At 43.0% G+C, this 20,162-nt stretch overlaps 1 protein-coding gene across 1 annotated transcript in view; it reads right to left on the bottom strand.

Moving 5' to 3' along the window:
- The window catches only part of CACNA2D3 (calcium voltage-gated channel auxiliary subunit alpha2delta 3), an 821,063-nt gene that overhangs the window by 63,744 nt on the left and 737,157 nt on the right, over positions 1 to 20,162 (bottom strand). Inside the window, exons 28-29 of the mRNA XM_084829826.1 lie at positions 7,251 to 7,312; positions 2,008 to 2,052 (exon numbers count right to left, since the gene is read on the bottom strand). Coding sequence (XP_084685952.1) covers positions 2,008 to 2,052; positions 7,251 to 7,312 — 107 coding nt within the window. The remainder of the gene's footprint in view (positions 1 to 2,007; positions 2,053 to 7,250; positions 7,313 to 20,162) is intronic.

The raw sequence follows: 20,162 nt of genomic DNA, 5'->3' as shown, positions 1-20,162 counted from the left end.
GTTCAGCAACTGGTGTACATAGGCATACTGTCTCTGATACTGGAGGTAGCACATAACCATCAGGACTAGTAGCCATTGATAACCTTTTCCTCCAGGAATTTGTTCAATCCCCCTTTAAAGTCATCCAAATTGGTGGCCATCACTACGTCTTGTGGTAGCTAATTCCATAATTTAACTATGCGCTGTGTGAAGAAGTATATCCTTTTATCTGTCATGAATCTCCCACCAATCAGCTTCATGGGATGACCCCGGGTTCTAGTATTGTGAGAGAGGGAGAAAAATGTCTCCCTATCCACATTCTCCACATCATGCATAATTTTGCACACTTCTATCATGTCTCCCCTTACCCTCCTTTTTTCCAAGCTAAACAATCCCAGCTGTTGTAACCTTCCCTTAAAGGGGAGATGCTCCAGCCCTGTGATAATTTTAGTTGCCCTCCTCTGCACTTTCTCCAGCTCTACAATATCTTTTTTTAGGCATGGTGACCAGAACTGTACACAATATTCTAAGTGTGGTTGCACCACAGATTTGTATAAAGGCATTATGATATTGGCAGTTTTATTCTCAATTCCATTTCTAATTATGCCTAACATGGAGTTTGCCTTTTTTACAGCGCCCACACCCTGGGTTGACATTTTCATCAAGCTGAACACCACGAGTTATAGGTGCTATAGAAAGGCGCTACAAAAAAATGAGATGTGATGATGCTGATGACTCATTATCTTCTGAAACGTTTCTTATATAAGTATACTTTTATTGGCAGCTTCATGTGTACATTTTGGAAAGTGCATAATTTAACTTGTATACCTAGACCATGTGAGGTTGACCTGTGGCCATCAGAGGCCTTCTTTGTAGGCCATGTGGGTGCCCATGCTGCTGCCAAATTTCCTCATCACCATCACAATTTTCATGGAGAGGATGACCCTCCCCACGTGCCGTCCTGCCCATCACAGTAGGGAGGATGGCAGGCGTGGAGGGTCAGCCTCAGCACAGTCACTCTCCCCACAGCCCTCCAAACAGGAGTTTGGCAAGCCAAATGGAGTGTGTGTGTGTGTGTGTGTGTGAGAGAGAGAGGGAGGGAGAGAGAGAGAAAGTGTGAGTGTGACCATAAATGTGGGAGAAGGCTGTGTGTGTGTGTCTGACTGTATCTCTACCTATCCTGGATTGCCCCATTGGTGTTTTGACTGTGAGAAAGTTGAACATAGCCCTCTAACTTTGCTAGATTGACAGAGGCTGTATCTGCATCAGTGAGTTAGCTGGGTGTCAATGTGATTTCACTGAAAAAGAGTGAATGGAAGATGTCGGGGGGAATCCAAGTTGTAGCTTATCCATAAAATCTGAGAGTCTTTTCAAATATTTATCTCCCTCTCCCCCCCACCCCAAACATGGAAACAGAGCGCTGTGTCAAAAAATTCCTACTGACTGAAGAGATCTTGGCTCCCATAATAAGGGACAGATTTCACATTCACAAAAAGCAATGGTAAAGATTTTCCTGGACTGTGCTACTTCAGGTTTGGGGGTAGGGTCACATATTTAAATGCTTCCCCACTAAAACAAAATAAAACAAAAATTCTCCTGCGTTTCCACAAAAAACAACATCTCAGGAAGTAGTCTGACTAAATCCTTCTTAGTAACATTAGTTTTTTACATGAACGCTTTTCTATATGAAGCATTTAAATATGAGATTATCCCACTTGTAGCCTGACATGGTATAAATGTTACCACTGGATCCTGTTGACTGGATATATTGGGCCTTACTTAATCCTGAAGAATATAATACTTGTGGTTTATTTTACCTCATCAACTTCTAAATTTGCATGTCAAATTGCATAAACATGTATCAATACACGTGCTAGCTTGAAAGTTATTTCAAAAGAGAAATTGTTTCATTCTGCTATAAGTCTATTCCTCAGAAAAATGGCTGTCTGCAGCTTTGACTTTTGTTGTTCTCTTAGAAATACTGGCAGTGCAATATTATGAAATGTTCCGAAAATCTTTAATGCTTACTTCGTCATCACAGCTTATAGAACATCGCCCATCAAGAGATGTACACTAAAAAAGAAAAAGTGAGTACTATGAAAATACTGATATTTCTGACATTGAATTTAATTTCTGATATTGAATTTAATAAAGATGCTTGATTTAAGGATATTAGTAAGATGAAATAACCAAGCAATATTTTGATTCCTACTTAATACCAGAGTCCAGAGCCCTGTTCGGGCATCTGCTTTAATGTGTGAGGGCTCAGAGTATGTACTCGGATGGGGCTGTGCACATTGGCCCTGACCCCTATGCCTCTGGGCACAACGGCAAGTTCTGAACTGAGTGGGGTGGGGCCAGTGTGCCCGGACATGTAGGGGGTGAGGCAAGTGTGCACAGCCCCATCCTAGTACACATTTTAAGCCCTCACATGTTCAGGCGTATGCTTGAAAAGAGCTCATTTCTAGGATGGACTAAGAGTTGTATCAGATGTATATCTACCATATCTCCAGCACAATGGTTCTGTGTGTGTAAAGACTTTGGTCCCATCTCTGCAGAGAGGCCCACATCTGATTGTATAACACATTAGTAATAGTACACCAGTAGTGAAAAGTACCTTTTCGATGGTAGGTTAATTCTGATATGATATGCATTCAGACATAGGCCTCTATGCATGATGGGGGCAGCAGTCACCTTCACATGCATACAAAAAGCCACAGGGGAGATGTGGTAACTGCATGTCTAGACTGACCAGAAAACACCAGTTTCGGGATGAAAAGGCATATATTTATCAAAGACTTAAGATATTTTAGGCCTTCTTTTAGGGCCATGCCATTACAATGTGGCTTACATTATATACAGATAAAATATAAAAGCACAACATTTTGTGAAATACACAATCACCATAAAACTTCAGAAAAGAGAGCAATGGGAGTCAACAGCAATAAAATAGCAATAAAACCATGCTAACAATAAATAACAACACTCAGCCCAGTATAATATAATTAAAACAAATTCAACAATTCAACACCAGATCAAGCAGCAGCAGCAGAATATGCTTTCAAGAAAAAGCAACTTTGAACAAACAGGTCTTTAACACCTGTTTGAAGGCTTATGATGATGAGGCCACTTGAAGTTTGACAAGAATAGAATTCCACGAGCAAGGAGCCACCCCTGAGGACGTTCTCTGCCTTGTTTCCACCAGCCTAATTGATCTCACTGGTTAGCATACGAGGGAGCAAGGTCTTCAAAGATGATCACAGCGTGCAGGCTGATAAAGGTGCAGGCTGTACTTCAAGTAACCTGGTCCAAAACTGCTCCTGGTTTTAAATATCAAAACCAGCACTTTGAATTGGCGCCAGAAATGCACCGGTGCAACTGGTACGTGTCTCACATGCGCTGACCACCACTAACTTCCCAGGCAGCAGCTTTTTGCAGCAGTTAAGGTTTCTGAACCACCTTCAAAGGCAGCCCCATGTAGAGCATATTACAGCAGCCTGGCCTCCATATCACTAGTGTTTGGATAACTGAGGTTAGGTCCACCTTTACAGATAGGATCACAGCTGGTGCACTAGTCTAAGCTGATAAAAAGCAGTCCTAGCTACCACTACCTGTGTGTTCACAGAGAGCACCAAGTCCACAAGGACCCCCAAGCTTGCTTCTTTGGGGGGAATGCTATCCTATCAAAGACTGGTTGCAGTCCTCCATCCACCCAGGGCACCCCCATCTTGGCTCATTTAAGCTTCACCTTGTTGACCCTCATCCATCCCAAATCTGCCTTTAGACACTGATTCAAAAATTCCAGTGTCCCTGGGATAAGCAGACAGAAACAAGAGGCAGAGCCATGTGTCATCCACATACTGGTGACACCTCAGGCCAAATCTCAGGATAACTACTCCCAGCAGTTTCTTGTAGATGTTAAAAAGCATGGGGGACAGAATGGAAACTGAAGCCAAAGGCTACAAGCTGAAGCAGGTGTCCCACACAACACACCTGGCCAGGCAGCCCAGAAGAATAGTGTGGTCAATGATACTAAAGTCTGCTGAGAGACTGGGAAAACCCAACCAGGTTACACTCCCTCCATCCATTCTTTGGCATGAGTCATCCATCAAGGTGGCCAAGATTGATTTCCATTCCAAACCCAGACCTGAAGCTAGGTTGGAATGGACTCAGATAATTGTATTGTTAAATCTAAGTGGTAATAAATTAAATTTCATCCTTTGAAAATTTTTAAAACTTGTCATAGGCATTGGAATGAAGTAAAATGTTGCAACTTCTCATTTAGTTTCTTACTAGGGATGTCAGAGAAATCTGCAGCGGATTCAAATGAGTTCAGATTTCTATGAATCTGACCTGTGGATTCTGCAGCCAACTGGCTGTTTCCGAGTCGCACGGATTCTGGGAACTTTCAAAACAGTTTTTTTTAACTTTTGGGGAGATTTGTGCAAATGCACACTTGTGATGACTGCAGTAGCTCAAATGTAGGGATGTACGAAACTCACCTTTTCGCGGAATCTTTTGCGGTGGGGGGGGAGGCACTCCCCCCCAGAATCCTCAATGGCTGGCTCCGGGCCATCCACAGACGGATTTCTGGCCGTGGATGGGCTGCCGCGGACGCAAATGGCGGCCGCCGTAGTGGCCGCCATTTGCGTCCAGCCAGGGAGCCATGATAGGCTACATAAGAATTTATGTAGCCTATCATGGCTAACCCCTCCAAAACAAAACAAAAACAAAAAACCCCAGCATACGCAAATGGCGGTGGCTACGGCGGCCGCCATTTGCGTTCCCTATTTTTCGCCAATTTATCTTACGTAAATATTTACGTAAGATAAAACGGTGAAAAAAAGGGGAACGCAAATAGAGTAGTAGGTGCTATTTGCGTTCCTTTATTTTTCACCATTCTAGCCTACATAAATATTTACGTAGGCTAGAACGGCGAAAAATAAAGGAACGCAAATAGAGCCCACTATGCTATTTGTGTTCCCCTATTTTTCGCTGTTTTATCTTACGTAAATATTTACGTAAGATAAATCGCCGAAAAATAGGGAACGCAAATGGCGGCCGCCGTAGCCGCCGCGATTTGCGTACGCTGGGTTTTTTGTGGGGGGGGGGGTTAGCCATGATAGGCTATGTAAATTCTTACATAGCCTATTCACAGCTGCAAGAATGGCGATGGCGGCGGCAGCAGCCCGGCCGTGGCTGGCCAGGAGACCCGCCGCTGGCGGGACTGCCGCCGCATCCGCCGCATCCGCCCCAAGTAAGTGTCGTCCCGGGGGGATTCCGGGGGGGGCAGGAGGCCGTTCCGCCACAGATTCTGGAGGGCCGGATTCTAAACAATCCGGCCTCACTGGAATCCGTGGCGGAATTCTCTGCCATCCCTACTCAAATGTGCATTTGCAAATAGGAATGAAATTCACTTACATCCCCCCCGCCCAATCCGATTCCATTAGAAAGCACCTGACAATCTGAGAAACAGAGCAGGAACAGATTTTTAAAAATCCATACATCCCTATTTCTTACTGCCTGTCTTTGACACTGTGTGTGATTGCTCATGCTTGTATTAGGAGAGGAAGCTTTCCTAGGCCTTTAGAATTTTGCCTTTTCTGTGCTGTCTGCATTATCTGCCCCCACCCCCCCACCCCGGTCACCATCCCAACTCGTTTACCAAACACTGTTCTCCCCTTTGAGGCTTTGTCCTGTGTTCCATGGGTGGCTTGTCCCTGAGTAATAAACTCACCAATCAGCCTGAGCTGAAACAGAGAGCTAAAAAGTCAAGGAAGCCGATGTCCAAGGTATACTGTTCAGGAACAAGACCATTGTGAACAGGCCCTTAAACTGTGAAACCAATGACTAGATCTCCTCTGTGCTTTATGCAGTGCCTGGTGTGCTGTTGGGGTTTAATCAAAGCAGATTAAGAACAATCAGCAGTTAATGCTACCTTAAGTCTCTTAAAGGTGAATGATACCTTATTACTCTGAAGGCAAATTCATTAAAAGTATGAACAGTTACAATATATTTTTGTCTCGGGAGCAGGCCATGAGGAAATGAATGACAGTACAGTCTAATATTCTGTTCCTTTTGGAACCACTTTCAAATTCTCCCCAGATTTGGGGGTTCCAGTTTAATTGATTTTGTTTCTAGAGCAACACCAATGCCTTAGCAATTCACCATTCTTCTGTTTTTGATTTTAACTTCATTCAGATTGCTACTCATGTGCAGCATGCTACCTTTTCCAGTTCATGTCTTTTTCTTTCCTTACAGGTTCTGACTATATGTGAATTGATTACATTATGGAGATTATTGTAACCCAGGGAACAATAACAGTGTTGAACTGGGGAGATCTGCTCATTCCTGGGGGCCTTTCTGTGTTCTGAGATGGTAGAAAAATAAGGCCAGCCTTGCATACATTTCATTGTTATTGTTATTTTGAAAACTGCTAGTCAGAAACATTAATACTGGAGCTATAGGGCAGTATCCAATTGGACTCTAGCACACATGTACGTTATGTCGCACCACTGTAAGTGTACTGGCATGATAGTTTTCCGGGAAATCCTGTCACACCAACTAATGCGATTGGTGCTGTGCCAGAAATCACTTACACCAGCACAACTTAATTTATATTTGTGCTAGTGTCTGACTGGATACTTCCCATAATTTGCAGTTTGTTTGGATGTCTTATTTACACATAGGGTTGAATGTAACTGTGCCCTTCCATTCACTGATGGGCTTTTGATCCAGTAGATGCCTGCACTAACAGAAGAGGAGAGGAGGTGTTTTTGCTAGTTCCCCCTTTTCCTGCACCCCCATGAGCCACTCCTCCAGAGGGTTGTAGGCCTCTCCAGAACAGTGTGGAAGGTGGTGCGGCAGGCTGCAGGGGGCATGGATAGAATTCCCATCCCCTCGTCTTCCATAAATAAAGGTCTCTGCTGGTGAAATACTCTTCTGGGAATGGAAGGACTCCTGTTCAGGGAAAGGGACCACTGGATATAAACCCATAGAAAATATTCCTGCCTCTTTATTTCAGTTAAGCCTAGTTTGGGAGGACATCTTTGGACTTCAGTAGATGGTGATGACTAAACCAATGGAGTTTATCTATCAGAAAGTCTTCAGATTTTTAAATTTAATCATAAACATGGCATTGATATTTCACTGTCAAAATATAGCATAGGTTCGGGCAAGCTTTTGACTGACTCTCTTCAGTTTTGTGGGATAAGATTGATTAACACTAAGGCCCACAACACTAGGTATTTAAATACTCAGTTGTAACATACCTGTCTACTGGCAGTCCAAAATTTCCTCTGGAAAAACTCAAGTTTCATCTGGATACCTACAGCTGAAGAAAGGGATAAAGAACAGTGTGTGTTTTATTCCTTTCATGTTGCAGTTTACAATTCAACATTAAAAAAACTGAAGAAAAATAGAAGAAAATAGCATCTTTCAGGATTAACATCTCAGGAAGAACATGAACAGCACATGAAAATTAATACCCCACTCCAGAAATAAAGTTAGCCAAATTCTAGGACTCAGGATGACCCACCTTCTAATCCTAAATGCATTAATGAGGAATTAAAATGGATTTAAATGGAATCTACTTTGAAGTAAATTTACTTAGCACTGCAGCCATGAACCCGTATGCCGGTGAACTCATTGTGTTCAGTGGGGCTTAGTCTCAAGTAAGTGGATATGACTGTCGTCCTACTTTTCTTGAAGCCTATGGGTAAAAGAGCCTAGAAAAGCTCTCTTGTGACCTGCTTCCTCTGCTTAATTGTCAAGACAACCCACCAAGTTAAATTCTTGCACTGCGGTTTCCCAGTCTGCTATTAAGGTATTTACCCAGATCTGCTTCCTGACCCTGCTAACCTTTGCACCAGGGGAGGGAAACAAGCAGCTCATGGGCCACATGTGACCCTCACCATGCCACCAAATTTGGCAGCAGCAAAACCAAAACTGTGCTTTTAGCACTACGGAGCATTAAAAGGGTCAAGTTTAGCTTGAGAACAACCTTTTAAGCTTTATGGATTGCCATAGAATGATTTGATGCTGAATGTCAATGGCAAACCACAGATCCCCACCCCTCCCCCACCCCCATCTTGCAGATTGTGAGGCACCCCGTGGAGTGGGGCTGAAAATGGCCCACAGACCTCTCAAAGTTGCTCACTGCTGCTTTATACTGTTGACTTGTATTTTGTCAGAATATCTTTCCTTTTAACAGATGATGAAAAGACATGAGCTTGCATCATCTTGTCTAGTGATGTAATAAAAACAATTGGGAATTTGATCAAACACCAGCTCTTCTCTAGTATGTTTTTCCCCATGCCTACGTAGCTAATTCTATTACTCTTTATTTTCTTTCCATGTATGATAAATCCAGTATAGCTAGGCAAGATAAAACTAATCTTATGCACTTTAGCTGAGGCCAATTTCACCCTCAGTCCAACTTGCCTTTCCCAAGCTGGCCAGAGGAGAATCATAATGCTACAACTATTCATTTTCCTGAACAAGATGTTTAACGCCAGGATCCAGGAATAGGTTTTCAGTAATACTGTGCCAACATGTGGGAGCTAGATCGAGATAACGACTTTCCAATTGGCTTAAAAACATCCCATGTGGCAGGTCTAAACAGTGTAAAGAGCCAGTATTGTGTAGGCTTCAGTCATGTGTGGTGAGCTGAGAGTTATCATGTGTCTTCAGCCACTTGGAGATGTGGGGAAGCAAAAGGCTGGGTTCAGACAATCGAGGATGGGATGTCCATCTTGAGTAAAAGTCTGGAATGCAAGCATGGGTGGTATATTGTATAACAGATTCTAAGCTGTAGTATTCACACCCAGTTTCAAAACGTCTTGTAAAAACCAGCTCATACCCAATTCACAAAGACAACATTCACAGACCTTCCCAATCTAAAGAAGGACCCTTTAACAGCCCAATCCTAAATACGGTGACTCAGAAATAAGTCTCTCTGTGTTTAATGGCACTTACTCCATAGGAAGTATAAGAAAACTAGCAAACCCAAATGTCTAAAGAACATTAGGATCTTACAGAAACCAGCTTTCTTGACTGCAGCATGTGGAACTGCTGAAAAACATGCATGAAAAGTAAAATACTTATTTGAAACATTTCTATTCTACACTCCATGTGCTTGAGGCAGCTGACAATCCAAACCACACTTAATTGGCTTCCCGAACCATGGTCGGTATATTTAGCATTCTAACTGTTCTACGCCAAATATCCAGCAAACAGCATTTCTTTAATCTAGCTTGATTTTTATAGAGTCTATGGGCCTTACAAGGCCTTCAAAATATTTATTATGTGTATTCCAGGCTGCTGAACCAGGCTGCTCTAGGGGAAGTGGTTTGAGGATTACAACCTAAATGAGTGATCCTTAAATGTTGTTGTATTGTGGCCTACAGTTATGAAAAGCTTGTCCTATGCAGGCCATCACGTGTACTTATGCCACACTTCTATTGACAGACCACCACTTCCATTTTATCCATGTTGTCTGTTTCTTGCTGTCAGACTGGAAAAGGCTGGCAGCTAATGACAACAAGGCTTGGCTGTCATGACCAACTTTCATCCCCCATTGAGATGGAGAAGAGAGTGTCCCAGCACCCAGACCATGGAACTCTCAAATACGCTACGTCAATGCCCTCTGACAGCCTTTCCCAACCTGCATTAGGGCCCTTCAAATGTGTCAGACTACAACTCCCAGCATCCCCAGCCAGCATAGGAGTTGTGAGTTGTAGTCCAAGACATCTGGTGAGCACCAGAAGGCTGCCATAATGCAACCAAGGCAACAACCTGCTGCTTGTAGCATAGTCTATTGTAAACGCAATTTTATTTTTATGGCTGTTTTATTTCTTCAGCTCTTAAGAATTAAATGATTAAAAAAACCTGAATAAGCAGGAAATCAAAGATCAGGCAGAACCACTGGACCTGCTCCTGCTTGTCTTTATTCAGGCAGAACATCTATCATTTCAGTGGAAGTTGTTTTTGTTTTTTTTTAATGGCAGGACTGAATTTATCACTGTTTCCCCAAGTGTTCTATTCTCTATGATATCTTAAGCTTTTGGCTCTTAGTACAGATGTAGGATAACTTGCAAGGTATAATTTAGCTATCTATATAAGCTTAAAAACATCAATTTTTATTGTAAGTTTCAACAAAACAAACAAAAACAACAACAAAAAATTAAAAATCACAAATGTAACTATATGCTTTAAAGGCCTCCCTTTCAAATACTTTGTTGTAGTTGTTCAGTCGTTAAGTCGTGTCCGGCTCAATAAAAGCAGCCCAAATACCCAAATATAAGTCCATTCACGAGTGGCGCCTATATATCACTCTTTGAAATGTTGCTAGTGTTGTCTGGTCTTCAACCCAATGCATTATAGGCAGTGAGCTTTTATCCTTCCAGTGTTGTAGTATCAGTCTTTTAGCAGTCAAGAGGGTGCAAAAAATCCATTTACACTGTCCATGTGTTACATTCCAAGAAGCAGGTAAATAATTTAGGAGAACATGTACATCAGTAAATATTAAAGAGCTTCCCGATACAAAGTTTATCCATATGATAATTTCCTCCCGAAAGGAGGCAACTATTGGCCAACAGTCATGAATAAAAGAAGCGTTAACTGTATTACGCTTCCAACAATTAGCCGAGTTAGACAAACCTTTATTAAAGAGATGTTGTGGCATCCAAACAGACCAGAAGCAAAAGTTTTTGCAGAATAGGTCATAACCGGAGGTCCATAGACATATCAGATAGAGACGCCACCTATAATATTTAAGTTGTGGAACTGAAGCTGTGGACTCAAACTGTATCATGATAAAATAAAATGCCCCACGTGATACCTTGATGGAAGAGGTACAGTGCTCCCACATGCATTTCATGGGGATGATGGCAACAGCAGCAGTTTGCTTTGAAGAAACAGAACATAGCATGTTATTTTACTCAAGCCTCTTTTATTGTTTACATGTTGCATTTTACAACCTTTTTAGGAAGACTACACAGGGTTTTATGGGCCTTTGGAATGTCTCCCCAGAATTCATTTCCCTCAGTACACAATGCCATGAAAAGTCATCTCCATGTAAAGCATAATAAATGGCAAAATGAAGGTTTGCTGCTTTTCAGATCAGATCATAATTATTTTATTGAACTGATTTTCAAAAGAACTAGCAGCACTGGTGAATGGAATACTAATTTTTTGTAAAGCCCAGAGCTAGCACAAAAGCATTTTTGCAGGTTTTGTATGAGAACATACGTATATGTATATATCCCCAACACTAGTATAAATTGTTGTTGTTTTCCTCAATGTTCAGATCATGTAATGTTCCATTCAACTATGTTTAAAAAAAAACTACATCTTTCAGAGCCAGTACATTCTTCAGGGCATTGTACAATCCAGAAATTAATACTAGAATATTTGAATCCCTAAACTGCTTAATATCTTTCAATGTTCTATGCATCAGTTGTATGTTTATAAAGTGATGACTCAAACACCCATAGCATTAATTTCCTACACAGCTAGATTCAGTGATGTAACTGTTGCTTTTAATGGATGATTGGAACAATGTTACACTGATGCTGACAATACGGTAGGCACATTAACGCCTACTGGGATTAAATAGCATTGGTCTATTGACCAATAATAAGCAAACCCCTGTGTTTTTCCAACCACTGTAACCCCATCTATATGGCACTGCTTTGACCCCCCACCCCGTCGCAACTGCACAGCAATGCGGCTTCGGGTCAGCACACCCTGCGATACATTATTACTCCAAATACATTTTAAAAAAAATATTTAGAGCACAATTCTATACATGCCTACTCATGAGTAAGCCCCCTTTTACTTCAATGGAACTTACTCCCAGGTGCTGTCACAGTAAGCATGCCCCTTGAATCCATTCAAAACATATCTCAGGGCTGAAATATTGGGAGTATGATATCCTGAAACGTTTGGAGTTTGGGGATCAGGGGTGGATGGATGGGGCAGATGGGGGTCGGATCAGGTGAGAGGTTGGGAAATTGCCTGGCTTATTTCCATGCTGAGCCAACACAACTGTTATTTTATTTTGACAATATATACACAATCCCTGTTAAACACAGCAGCAGAGTTCACAATGACATTTGTCTCAGTTCTGTCAGAATGCCTGTTTCTTTGCAAAGGACAATGATACATGAGCAGGAAAGAAAAATAGTAAATAAGGTTTTAATAAAATTAAAATTAAAACCAAATAAGGTTTTAATGCCGACCCAAAATAAACTATTTCAACTGGGCAATGGAATCGTATCTATAAGACAGAACTATCTGGACTATAAGGAAGGCTGAGCGCCGAAGAATTGATGCTTTCGAACTGTGGTGCTGAAGAAGACTTCTATGAGTCCCCTGGACTGCAAGGAGGTCAAATCAGTCCATCCTCAAGGAAATCAACCCTGAGTGCTCATGGGAAGGACAGATACTGAAGCTGAAGCTGAAATATTTTGGCCACCTAATGCGAAGAGAAAACTCCCTGGAAAAGACCCTGATGCTGGGAAAGACTGAAGGCAAAAGGGGAAGGGGACGGCAGAGGATGAGAGGGCTAGATAGCATCACTGATGCAATGAATATGGATTTGAGCACACTCCGGGAGAGTGCGCAGGACAGGAAGGCCTGGCGTGCTATGGTCCATGGGGTCACGAAGAGTCGGACACAACTGAACGACTGAACAACATCAACAACAATCTATAAAGGATAGTTTTAGATGATGCATAGGTTCCCATTTCACTCTTTACAAGGCAGCATTAGCATTTGGCTAGTATTATAAAGAATAGTCTGCACAAAACATTACCATTATGTGTGATAAACTTTGTGTCCTTAGCATAGCCTGAGTAGGAGTGTGGGTAAACTGGGGACTCCACTCATTAGATTGCCCTTTGAGGCAAAACGGAGGGCAAAAGAGCAGGGAACAAAAGCCTTTTATAACCTATTAACAGAGCCAGCTGCAAGCCAGCACTTTGATGGAAACTGAAGATACGGGCTGAAAATAATACAATTAATTGAAAATGCGCCATTTAAATGTAGAAAAGGTGAAAGGCCTAATCCAAATGTGCAATATAACGGAAAGATATGGCTAGCTCGATGAAGATCTGAGCATAACGTTGGATCGCAAATTGATCATGAATGGGCATTGCAAAAGCCTGGCTTAAAAGTAAGTAAGAGGGCAATCCTATGGCCACTAGACACTGTCTAGAGGGCCATAGGATTTTTCAGTTTCCTGGCTGTGAACTCAGAGACAGCACTCTAAGCCTGGAGCCAGGAAACCGCACTCCCTGGGCCTGCCCCCTCCCCCTTGTAGCAGGCTTGGAGATAACCACGGCAGCTGCCTCTCAATGCTCGTAAAATGGAGCGCAGAGAGGATGAAAAGGGGGCATTCCTGGGGGAGGAGAGGAGAAACCATGGAAGCCCCTGTACACTGCTTCCTATGGGGTCTCAAGCCTGTTCCTGTTCCCTGTCCGAAGCCCCAGCTAGACGCGCAAAATTGCCAAGAATGCAGGGTGGGCAGGGCACAGAGGAAAAGTTCCTGTCCGTGCTCCACCAGACCTGCATAGGATAGTCACCAGACCTGCATAGGATAGTTCACCAGCCTACGACTTCAGAGACTGGCAACTATCTTGGTAGGATTGTGCCCTAATTTTAATTTCAATTCATTTTATATCAGCAGACACACTAGTGCAGCCAGGGCTGGACCTTGGGGCCAAAGTCTAGCCCCCCCAGATGTTCACCCATAGAGGGAAGCCAAAGCAAACTCTATTTTATCCCTGTAGTCATGATGGTGCTATGATTTAATGGAAATTAAAATGCAAAACTGCACATGTACATGGTCAGGGTATTATTATTTTTCAATTGCGGTTTGCAACTTTTTTCTTTTTGCTCTAATATATAACAAATATAGAAACAAGTGTAAAGCAGGGAATGGGGAGGGGGACAAGAGAAATGTGCACTTCACAAATCCACATGGCCATCTAAAGGAGCCCCCCCGCCCCCATAAGGCCATTATGTCCAGCCAGGGTCTAAATTACCTCACTGCACCACTGGGCAGACAAGCGAAGCAAACTTCCGTATTGTATTGTAGGTCCTAGCCCAAACCTCTGTTGACATTTTGCCTCACATGTTAAGTACTGTGTTGCAGTTACTGTGATTCAGTGGACCCATAGGCCCAAGTTCTCAGAAAAAAACCCTATTTACAAGACATCTCAGGATATGAATGTGTAGAGAGAAACACACATTCATTTTGCCTGCTGGCCCCATCCGTCAACCGCCATGAATTTATGTGATTTTGAAATCTGATCAGCACCTACACCAATATAACATGTGTACATAAGCACTCTTTAGACCAGGGGTGGGCAGATATTTTGGCCTGGAACTCCAAATGTTTTGGCCTACAACTCCTATCTTCCCTCACCATTGGCGATGCTGGCTAGGGCTGATAGGAGTTGTAGGCCAAAGCGTTTGGACGGCTACGAGTTATGCCACACATGTTTTAGACCTTCACATGAATACACCGAGCACGAGCTTTGGGATGTTCCATGAATTCCCTTCACCTTCCATGAATCCATACCCTAGAACTAACTTGTGAACAGGGCTACTTTTAATTTATATTATGACCTCCAAATTAATTTCTCATTTTTAAAAGTACACTTACGAAGTAAAGATTCTTTCTAATTTCCCACTCTTTCACGGATTTACTCAATGGGCTGTACATGTTGAATACTTCGACATGACCTGGAATGTAAACTTTGGTACACACACATAGTCCAAGACATCCTAAACGCTAGAGAAGTCAAAAAGAAAATGTACATCTCTCTCACACACACACAAAATGTGGGCACAAGAACCACACTCAAAAATAATGAAGGGACTTTAACACCACTCAGAAAACTGAAATTTGATACAAGCATAGTGTGAGGAACACTGTTTGCTAGGAAAGTCCCTGTGCCTCCCCCAGAAAAATAGAATATGTGTAAACCTATATGAATGAGAAATGCCGGGTTGGATGATCGGAATTAAGATTGCCGGGAGAATTATCAACAACCTCAGATACACAGATGATACCACCCTAACAGCAGAAAGCGAAGAGGATCTAAAGAGCCTCTTGTTGAGGGTGGAACAGGAGAGTACAAAAGCTGGTTCAACATTCAAAAAATGAAGATCATGGCATCTGGCCCCATCACTTCCTGGCATATGGAAGGGGAAGAAATGGAAGCAGTGACAGATTTTATTTTCTTGGGCTCCAAGATCACCGCAGACGGTGACTGTAGCCATGACATTAAAAGACGCTTGCTCCTTGGGAGGAAAGCTATGGCAAACCTAGACAGCGTAGTAACAAGCAAAGACATCACCTTGCCGACAAAGGTCTGTCTAATCAAAGCTATGGTTTTCCCAGTAGTAACGTATGGCTGTGAGAGCCGGACTATAAGGAAGGCTGAGCACCGAAGAATTGATGCTTTCCAACTGTGGTGCTGAAGAAGACTCTTACGAGTCACCTGGACTGCAAGGAGGTCAAATCGGTCAATCCTAAAGGAAATCAACCCTGAGTTCTCATTGGAAGGACAGATCCTGAAGCTGAAGCTCAAATATTTTGGCCACCTAATGCGAAGAGAAAACTCTCTGGAAAGGACCCTGATGCTGGGAAAGATTGAAGGCAAAAGGAGAAGAGGACGGCAGAGGACAAGATGGCTAGATAGCATCACTGATGCAATGAATATGGACTTGAGCACGCTCCGGGAGAGAGCGCAGGACAGGAAGTCCTGGCATGCTATGGTCCATGGGGTCACGAAGAGTCGGACATGACTGAACGACTGAACAACAACAACAAACCTATATGAAAATGTCTTGCATTGATACTGGATAGAGAATTTATTATTAAAAGTACACTGCCCAACATATTTTGACAAATGTATTTTTCAAGAGCAATAGTTTCACATTCTCCTATTTCAAAATATTGCAGGTTGAGTGCCATGAAATGCAAGATTCCCCACAACCAAACCACAGCCTAGGGAAAGATGTGAGACAAATGTACATTTATTGGGTGCACGTGCACAGACACACACCATCATATACAAAGGCCCCATGTATCGTGTGTATCAAAATGAAACAAAGATATGTTCTTGTTTTTTAATAAGGATGTTGACATGTGTAGAGGAGATTAGCTGTTAAGAGATACACATGGTAAATTCCTTTAAAGCAGCTTACCATTTGTTATCATTATCCACTCTTAGGCATTCGTTTATTTAATGTTTTAGAATATATATATATATATATATATATATATATATACACACACACACACACACACACACACACGCACACACACAGAGCATTCTCTAGTTTGTGCAGAAGATAGCATAGCACTATATTGTTCAGTGATTTTCAGTGTTCAATATAAACATAAAGTACTTACTACATTGGCTAAGAGCCAGCTATCCTGAAGTACCCTGATCTTTAGCTTTAAGCCTTGTTGAAACAAGAAGTCATTAATTAAATCCCAGAAAGATTTTGATGTAAACTGCAATGCTCGGATTTTCCTTTCCTTATAATCTGCCTTCATCCTGTAGCCCCTCAACACAGAGAAGTGGTTTTGTTTTGTTTCCAGAGGGCTAGAGCAGTTGTGTTTATAAGTCTTTAGAATGGTAACTGCAGGTGTGCCTGGTAAGGTTCTATTGAAATTAATTTCAAAGGTTAATTTATAATAAGTACATATTGAAGATCTGATTTGAAATTATTTTTCATTTCATTGGTGCAATTAAGAATGGGAAAGTGTTTTCTTTGGCTTAACGCACTGAAACCTATATGTATCTGCTTATCCTTAATCATTTGAATATTCATATTGAGTAACTGGGATTGGTCCTCATTTGAAAGCGCAACCAACAATGGAAGGATCTAGTGCAGTATGTTCTATATTACTAAACACAATGTTTCACTACACTAGTCCTATTCTGGTGTTCTTAAATTGGACCCATGGAGGAGGAGCAGGAATCTACACACCACCCCTGCCCTCAACATCTCTGCATTACTCCATCCCCAACTTTCCCTGGCAGAGCAGGAAGGTCTAATGAGGGATTCAAAGCATGTTTGGCTGAACATACTTAGAAGCCTCCCCACAATCCGGAACCTCAATCATGCAGGATTCTCAAGTTGTATGACTTTTTTCTGTCTAAGCATGCATAGGACTGTGGTAAATCTATATACCACCAAACCTGTATATCATAGATACACATGGTAAATTCCTTTAAAATCTGTATATCATAGCTTAACGGGGCAAACCTTAACATCTCTACTCAGAATTACCTCCCATGAGTTCAAAAGGATTTACTTCCAGGTCAGTCTGAACAGGATTGCAGCCTTGAAGTGTTGTTTATGGAAAGAGAAAAATAATCTAGTTTTATTGCACTACAGTGCTAAAGATATGCATAGCTGCCATTGACTGGCTTTTGCTGTGGAATTAGCTGACCATTTACTGTGCTGTATCTGCTTAAAACATTTCTCTTGTGGAGGGATGTACGAAGGTTCCGCCACAGATCTCGGGGAGGCTGAATGCCACTCCGAAATCAGTGGCAGAACGGCCCCCCGCCCCCCCACCCCGGGATGGGACTTACCTTAGGTAGATCTTCCTGGCGGCGGCGGCTCCGGTGGCGGCTCTGGCGGTGGCCGCTGCCACCGCCATTTCCAGGTTAAAAAAAAAAAAAAGTGATAGGCTACGTAAAGATTTACGTAGCCTATCACGGCTAGATTTTAAAAAAACACCGTGATAGGCTACGTAAATGTTTACATAGCCTATCACGGCTGATTAAAAAAAAAACCAAAAAAACGCACGTACGCAAATGTTGGCGCCCATGGGCACCGCCATTTGTGTTCCTTATTTTGGCACATCTTAGTCTACGTAAACTTTTACGTAGACTAAGACGTGCCAAAATAAGGAATGCAAATGGCGGCGCCCATGGGCGCTGCCATTTGCGTACGCGCGTTTCTTTGTTTTTTAAATCAGCCGTGATCGGCTATGTAAACATTTACGTAGCCTATCACGGCTGACTGCAGGGACGCAAACGGCGGCGGCTATGGCCGCTGCCATTTGCGTCCCTGCTAGCCAGCGGCCGGATGTCCGGCCACTGGTGGAGCCAGCCGGCCAGGATTCCGGGGGGGGGGAGGGACGGAGCATCTCCCCCCCCCAGCCAGGATTCCGGGGGGAGGGACGGAACGCCTCCCCCCCCAGCATCAGCATAATCCGCAAACAGGTAAGTGACTTTCGTACATTCCTACTCTTGTGACACATGAGAACCCACTGGGTTAAATCCAATGTGATGTGAGCAGACTTCCACTCATGCAACAGGAGTCTCCCTTATTCTCCCCCCCCCACACACACACAATCTATTCCAGAGGGTTCCAACCCTCCAGAGCAGATTTGAGAGGCACGTGGGGGGGGTGCAGGTGGAAGGGAAATCCATTCCGCCAGCAGCAGTATCTATTCCACTGGTGAAAAGCCAGCATTGGGTACAAACCACTGTCATTAAGCATTAAACATTTTGCTTGTGGTACCTGAGAACCTGTTTTGCTTAAGCATTGTCCAGAGGGCAATCATGACACCACTTCAACATGCTCAGTAATCTGGGGAGTAGAGGACATGGTTTTGTTTGGGTCACTATTGCTGGAGCCTACAACTAATACACTCTCCATGTGGTTAGAGCTAACCAAGAAGAAGTTTTAAAGTAGGAGCTATGCTATGCTGGCACCTAGTTTCTGCATCCAGATGTTGATTTATTTATTGACAAATAGTTTTGACAAATAATATCCACTTGTCAAAATATTATCAGGCATACAGAGGGTTCAGGATTATTGTCTGTATCAGCAGAACAAAATATTAAGGATGGGGCAAAGTTTCACTCCTAACCGGGATCCAGGCAAGAACATTAGATTGACCAATACAGCCACTTCTGGAGTAGGCCCAGGAGCTACTGCTTTTTCAGCAGGACTGCTCTGGAATCAAATGGAGGCCTTTGGTGCAGGAGGAAGGTGTTTGTCATGAACCAGACTTTGAGCAGCAGCCAGGACTTGGCCATGGATGGAGGGGAGCCAGCCAGGTTGGGTGAGCCAGCACCAGAGATGGAGGCACTGGACCCATGCTCCCAAGTTCCTGTTCAGCGATGCAGGCAAAATACCAGGAGGGAGAAGATGGAGAGGCAACAGAGGGCTCATTGTCAGGTCCAAATGCTGCCCCTTTAAAACTTTCCGATCCTCAGCCTCTGTGTGTGTGTGTGTGTGTGTGTGTGTGCGCGTGTGGAGCCTGGAGGACAGGGCAGTTGGGGTCAGGTGGTAAAGAGTTCAGTTGGAATTCAGACTCGAACAAGTGATCAACTCCCAGTGACAGTGACCTGATCGGCATCCTTGCTCATGGACTATATTCTAGACCCACCTCAGGGCATCATCCTCTGCCTTTGTATTTATGTTTTGGAATCTGAATCACAGATTGGACTTTGCCTGCCCGCCAGTTCTTGCGCAACTCATCAGCCTAGGAGAGCTGAGTGTGCGATCTGCCTCCCATATGTTCTGCATCCTCAGGACACAACAGGGTTCTTGCCAGCCCTTCCCTGGCTTGGAGGCTTTTGGGCATGAGAGGCAGTTGTCTAGTACGACCCAAGGATGGCTCAGACATCTTAGGGCATTCTAAAATCAGTTGGTTAGTTTTGTTCATCTGTAAATAATATGGAAGAGCCTGATGACAGCTTGTACACTCATCTTTAGGGATGACTCAGTCATCTGCTAGGTTCAATTTCTGATGAGAATATTGTTTAGAAATGAGTGAAACCATTTAGTTCTGCTCTGTGAAGTTTTGGCAGAGAATAGAGTAAAATCATTTCACTTTGCCACAAGTCTGGAGAAGATAGTGGAATTCAGAATGGCTTCCACAGTTTACTCCAGGCATGCACAAAGAGGCCTGAAACGCCTGGGCCTCTTTGAATGTGCGCAATGATCCTCCGTGGTCAGGAAAAACATCAGCTTCTTGCTGTATCAAAGAGCCATCGAGATGCCAGGATATCCCTGGGGTGCACTTGACCTCTGAATTCCAATGCAAAGAAGGAATTGAGGAATTTGATCTTGAGCAATTTGATCTTTATGAATTCCAGTAAGAACGGATCCTCATCTCCCAGACTAATGTGCGA

Source organism: Heloderma suspectum, chromosome 2 (genome assembly GCF_057233095.1).
Source record: "Heloderma suspectum isolate Gila_16-S chromosome 2, 16-S_ref, whole genome shotgun sequence".
Lineage (NCBI taxonomy): Eukaryota > Metazoa > Chordata > Lepidosauria > Squamata > Helodermatidae > Heloderma > Heloderma suspectum.
This window is presented reverse-complemented; position numbering and strand designations above follow the sequence as displayed.